This window comes from Nestor notabilis, unplaced genomic scaffold, assembly GCF_000696875.1.
Source record: "Nestor notabilis isolate BGI_N333 unplaced genomic scaffold, ASM69687v1 scaffold17777, whole genome shotgun sequence".
Lineage (NCBI taxonomy): Eukaryota > Metazoa > Chordata > Aves > Psittaciformes > Psittacidae > Nestor > Nestor notabilis.
The window spans coordinates 8,313-14,759 of NW_009936232.1; the positions used below are offsets into that span (position 1 = coordinate 8,313).

A 6,447-nucleotide genomic window follows, 5' to 3' on the forward strand; every position below is an offset into this window, starting at 1 on the left:
ATGAGCTTATGAGGGAGGCTGAAATGGAACAAAGATCGATCTATGCCGTTGGCATCTGTGGTCTATGCCTACTTTTTCTCTGCCCCTGAGGGAACATCTCCCTTTCACCTGACCCACCAAGCATTTGTTTAAGAACAGAGCATATACTTATTAAGTTTTAAAATGAAAAGGAACAAATACATACAAAATTCTCCTTTAGAAATTGATTTTAAAATCCATAATTTGTTCAATCAGTCATGCTGCTTTCTTGACTGTCGGTGAAACAGGGGCCATAAGCCATTTTAACATTCAGTTTCTGTGGATGCATTTTCTTGCCTAGCTTTCTGTTCTTCTGTTGCACTGCCAAATGCCACCACCAGATTAGTTACACTGCTGGCATGTCCTGGTCTATTTAATTTGTCCTTTACAGACTTGGCTTTCCGGGAATGGCTGTGCAGACTCTTTGACCGTACTGAGGGGAACCCAGAAGTCCTTTCTGGCTTTACTGAGAGTAAATTCTCTTTCTCACCCTTGTAAGTGGCAGGCATAGAGGTGCAAGAGGCACTCACACCGGCCTCACCAACATTACCATCATCATCCGTGTCCATCTGTAACTGTTTCTGCTCTGCTTGTATTTCTGCTTCAGAGATAAACCCAGGGTATTCTGGAGGAGGTTCCTGAGAAAGCTGCTGCTCAACTTCGTATTTCCACTCTGTGGCCCACTGTTCAATTGTAGAAGGGCACACCTGATCCATGATGGTACTATATTCTGTGGTCCAGTTGTTAACTCCTCCAACCAGCTTCCCACCTTGTGCAAATATAAAGCTCCTTGACTTCATCATAGTGGTTTGACAAGCACTGAATGTTTCAGGAGGAAAGTAACGCATTGCTTTAGATTTGTCCAAGGGATAAGAGATGGTTGCTTCTAACTTGGTACGTTCTAGTTTCAACTGAGTGTTTTGAAAATCCGATCTTGGTACTGACTGTCTATTCGTAACAGCATTCATCTGATTCATACTTTGAGGAACCATTCCATCACTCCTGAAAATCCCCTGCTTTTCATCCCCAGAACCACCTGAACCAGAATGGGGTCTGGAAACATTCTGTGCAATTTCTAATGTGGATTTACTGTAATCTGCTGTAGTGACTGCATTAGGGCTAGAGGTACAATGGAGACTGGTGTGGTGTTCTGGAACCAGCATCCTTGGGTCTGCTCCATCTTCTTTGGTACCAATAGAATGGGCTTTTTTACGCAGTCCCACAGCTGGTGACATAGGAGTAGTACTCTCATCATATGCTAGCTCATCGCCACCGACATGGTATCTGTACATGCTGTAGCCATCAGAGCTGTTAACACTGCTTTGCCGGAGGAGATAGGCAGCATCGCACTCAGATGAAGCCCGTGAGCGTGTATACGTGAGCTCAGATTTGTCAATTCCTGCCAGCTTCTCAAGAGCATTCACCATCCGACCAGACAGTTCTTCCAACTGAGAGAGTCGAAGGTCAACTGTTTGAAGAGAAGCTTTCATGAAGTGTTCTCTTTCGTTCACTTCTTCTAGCCTCATAGACATATTTTCAACTCTGTTGGGTATAAAAGAGGAAGCACAGAACAGAAGCTGTGGAATGGTACTGTAACCTCTCACAGGTACCCAGCTACTGATGTCTTTGTAAGGCAGAATTTTGTGCTATGTGTATGTGTAGCATACACATGCATTTTCTTGTTACCTATACACCATGTCAGAGGGCTAGTTGACCTTTGCCCTTATTTACATGCCTGGAGAGTAAGAAAGTCGCAGTCCTTAGGGACAGCCTACTATTACCAGTTCCACTTGTCAACCACTTCATGTTTAGTTGTCCTCTCTCACTGTGAAGCATCAATTAATTATATGAAAAATACTTTCTAATGGCATGCTCACAAGATGACTTAAAATAGCATCAAGGCATATTGTAAAACAGGTTTGTAGCTATGTGAGAGAGAACATATGCTGATGTGTATGGAATTATTTTAGCTTCTGAAATACCTTTCAATTATCTATCAGCTGATGGGAATGGAATTACTGTTTAGTTCAATTAAAATAATACTTTTTCCAATTTTATCATTTACATCATAATGAAAGTGGTGGTACCAGAAGAATATATGTAAAAGTGATGCATTAGAATGTGACTTAGAGATCATACACTAGTAAAGCAACTGTGGAAATGAAATTAAAATTCTTTCTCTCACACACACAGAAGATGACAAAGCATCTGGAGCAAGAAGCTGTGAGAAATAAGCAAATCTACTTTGTGCCCATAGACCATAGTGAATCAGTGAGGCTTACCAGCCCTGCTTTATTCTCCGCCACAATACCTAGGATTTTGACAAATTGCCATAGATAAATAGTGCACTAGAAACTACTCAAATACACAGAGCAGATTTCATTTACTTCTCCAGTCTCAAATTTCACATATAATAATGCAAAATGATCAGGGCCTCCCTGCAAGAGAAAGATGTTTATCTATTAAAGAATTATATGGGTCACAGAGCTACTTCATAAGAAATATTGAAAGGAAGGTACAGATAGACACGGAGTAGTTCATCATCAGAATATCGCAAAGTAGATGAAGGTGAGGGTATTTAAAGTGCGTATCATTTTCATCACAGGGTGAATTTTTCATTATTTCAAAGAAGTGACTCAAGACCCTATCTTTTGACTGAGAACTACTAATAGAATAGGCAGAGCCTTTGGGAACAGTCCTGCCGTGTGACCTGGCAAAAAACTGCTGCTGCCATTATCACTGTGTGCATACACAGCAACATGCAAACATTACCTAGTCCTCAGAACAGCTTAATGATTTACATGTGAATATTCTGTCTTTTAAATGAGAAAGTTCAGACTGAAAAGCTAAATGGTTTGTTCAGTTTCCAAGAGGATCTGTGGGAGAGAGTAAAATTCAGTAGTTGTGAGTGCTGGACCCTTATGTAAAGCATAGGTCCAAGGGAAGAATCCTCAGCGCTTTTGTCATTAAGCCCTAACATGTTTCTCATGGTTGGATGAGCCATTCAAAGCTCAGCAAGTTGTAATTTGCTCAAACAGATAAAAAGCGTAACTGTGATCTGCAGATGGGTGAGAGGTCAAAAATTTACCAGGAATAAAAACATTCTTATACCAAAGCTACCCAAACCAGTAGCCTTAGTGACACACCAGCAGGAACTACAAAAAGCTTGCTCTCGTGAGAGATGCACCTGCACAGGTATTTACTCAGGATTCAGATCAGCTTCTGAACTGGTGGTGGTTTTCTTCAAGATCTAAATCCTTTGTACTTTACCTCAATTTTGGTTATAATGAGGACAAAAAACCCACTAGTGTTCCAGTAAAGTGGTGTGGGTTTTTTCTTGTAATTGGTACCTTTCAGAAGTAACTCTAATGCGTTCATCATTAGATGACTGCTGCTCATCCTCCTTTTCCTGGAAGTATTCCTCTACACACTGCTCTTCAAACTCATACAGCTTTTTTAGCTCTTCATCATTCAGAAATAACTCTGTGCAAAACAGAAGAACAAAATATGAGGATTTTTTTTCTGAACTTCTGGCAGTCAATTTAAATCCAATTTAGCAGATTGTCTTGGACACACAGATGCTGCAGATTCTATTCCTGCACTACAGGAACAGACGATTTTGTACATACGTTATGAGCACTTAGCCAAAGAAGGCCACAGTTGTGAAGACAGCGTAATGCATTACAACCATCACTGCTTTTATGACAATCCATTGGGGACTGTATTTTCCTCAATGGCCTTTGCACTTTGTAACAGCTCTGCTACACGTTGAACAACCTGACTAGATTTTACTGGATAAAGACTAGGGCAATCTCTGCCAGTTTGACTGTTCTTTCATTCAAATACTGTTTGTAAAATTATGCCAGTTACAGGCAGCAGACAGTCTAATATAACAAATTGTTTCCCAGACATTTTTTGAATAAGAGCTTCAAAAAATTATAATTGTGTAAGGAAAACCAAAGGGAAATAGAAGCTTTTAGGAACGTTTCATCCTTCTTGCAATTTGTCTCTGTATTTGGAGTGTTACGTTTACTTTTTTCCCTTTTTTAACTCAGAAGCACATTGTGCAGAAATGTTTCCTGTGAAATGTACAAATGCAGGGATAATTGTGAGCATCTGATTGTTATAGGAAGGCACATAATGAACATCATCATCAACAATTACAGAGTATGTTAGAAGAAACCTCATTGTTCCCCTCTGTGAGATCACTAACATGGAGAAATGGAAGTGGGGATACTCTTGGACACAGATTGCTCTCCGTCACAGAGCTGACACTACAGATGACATTTAAAACTGTGAGCCCTTCTTCTCAACTTCCTGTTTGCCCTTCCCAACATATGAACTTCACTAGAACTTGGTAAAACTGCATTAAGTGGATGCCATCTCACTGTTTTAAGGAAACATGTTAAAGAGTCAGCAGCAGCAGCACAGCACTGCGTATTCTCAGGAGCCCACAGAGCTCAAGAGCTATGAACACGATATAAATTTCGTCCCATACTGTCTTCTGCAAATACTCCTGACAATTCAGCATTGGAAAAGCTGCTGCTTTCTGCTAATACAATGGAAATTGCTCAACATAGAGAGTTTTTGCCTACTCAGTCCCCTGTCACGCTCATCCTGGTCTCCTTCACCCTTCCTGCAGCGACAGCAGATTCGCTTGATGATTATATAGATGTGGCTGAAGATAATCATTGGTGGTGGGAGGACAGGTCTGTCATGGAAGGTCATGATCAGCTGGTACCGCTGGAACTTCCACACTTGGTTGGATATCGATTTTACCTCAAAGAAGGTATTGCTGAAAGGGAACAAAGGTACAGTTTCTATTAGGCCTCTAAGTTTACTTAGCACTGAGCAAGTGTTACGTTGAAAAAAGCAGCAGCTAAACGACAGCGTGAAGCGCCATGACTTGCTTTGGTTCAGCTCTCTGTGATGCTGCTGAACTTGCTGAACTGATCAGCTACAAGTCATGATTTCACTACTCCTAAGTGCTCTGCATCCCTTACGCACCACCCGGAACAGTCCACCTCTTAGACTATTTGCTTCTACTGTACAAAGTCCCTTCAGGTGTTAGTAAAAAGAAATTTGCACGATTTATGAATCACATAATCATTATTTTTGGGTTTGGTTATAAACTGTTTATTTTAGCACATACCAGTATTTGGCATTACAAAGTATTAAATCTGTGAAAGGTATTTTGTATGCTAAACCCAGAAGCTTCACATAGTTTGCCTTCAAAATGCTAATCAGCTTGACCTACATAGAAAATTTCAAGTTTTCACAAAACGTCCTCATTTCAAACTTTATTCCCTCACACTTCAGACTCGAAAACACTGTGCATATTCTTGTAAAGGCATTTGTTCCTGGGAGCCGTGGCCTCATCATTTCTACACCAAAATAAGGTGTAGTAAAGCTGTTTTACTTTGTAATTCAGTGGATATGAAGGAGTATAAATGCTAGTATTCAATTCAGAGAAAAGAATAGTCAAGGTTATGGAATACTAACTAGGAGACAGCAGGCTTAGACAAATCTTTTCGAACTATTTTAAAGTATGCTCAGACAGCTCACTCTTTGATAATTATGATGACATTGGCACTTACTTTTTTACATTTTCTGTCCACTCTTTTTAACCACCTGTGCTTTACAATATCTACATTCACAAAACCACCTGAAGTATCTCTTTGAAACCAGAGAATTCTTGAGCACACATAGCTTTTGGTTTCTTCCAGCTAAGCATACATGAGATTATATTTACCAATACTAAATGGCAATCTGCCTTCATTCTTGTTTTACGTGTAGCAGGAATTCCCCAGCTACGTCTCACCCCCTTGCAACCATGGTGGGATGGCAGGAGTTAACAGCATGACCTACTTCCCAAACTGCTGATTCCTTGGTCCTTCAGCCAATAATAGCTACCACTGTAGGATTCCTCCCCTTCTCCCTAGCAATGTGACTGGCATTTAAGCACTTGAAAATTCATGACCTTTTAAGCTACATACATCAAATGAAAGACAGGCTTTGTGAGCTGTAGATTTCTGGGCACACAATGAACTATTTTTGTGGCTGTGACACCAGCTACCTATGCCAAAAAGCCCTCCAACACTACATATTTATGGGCATCAAAGATGGATCACCTGCTTTTCTCAGGTGGACTGTTCAGAAAGTCTTTTTTCTTTTATTCCAGATGATGAAGCAACAGTACAAATGGCTCCTGCTTTTGCTGTTCCAATTTCATCCTATCACAGAATCACGTTTGCTAGTGCCTACATGGGCTTCCCCATGTATGTAGGTTTCATGGATTCTGTTTCTGACCTTTTCAGAGCAATCTTGAGACCTGTCACTAGCCACCAAATGGTAACTGGAAATAGCCAGATTCTGTCACAAGCATTACTGCAATTGCTGGCAAATTCAAAACAACCTTTCCTCCACTCT

At 40.5% G+C, this 6,447-nt stretch overlaps 1 protein-coding gene across 1 annotated transcript in view; it reads right to left on the minus strand.

Moving 5' to 3' along the window:
- Nucleotides 1-281: 281 nt before the first annotated feature.
- TRPM1 (transient receptor potential cation channel, subfamily M, member 1) overlaps nucleotides 282-6,447 on the minus strand; it is a gene marked incomplete at its 5' end in the record, with an annotated part of 42,095 nt that continues 35,929 nt past the window's right edge. The window contains 3 exons of the mRNA XM_010018243.1: nucleotides 282-1,560; nucleotides 3,369-3,501; nucleotides 4,614-4,813. Of these exons, the coding sequence (XP_010016545.1) occupies nucleotides 282-1,560; nucleotides 3,369-3,501; nucleotides 4,614-4,813 (1,612 nt within the window). The remainder of the gene's footprint in view (nucleotides 1,561-3,368; nucleotides 3,502-4,613; nucleotides 4,814-6,447) is intronic.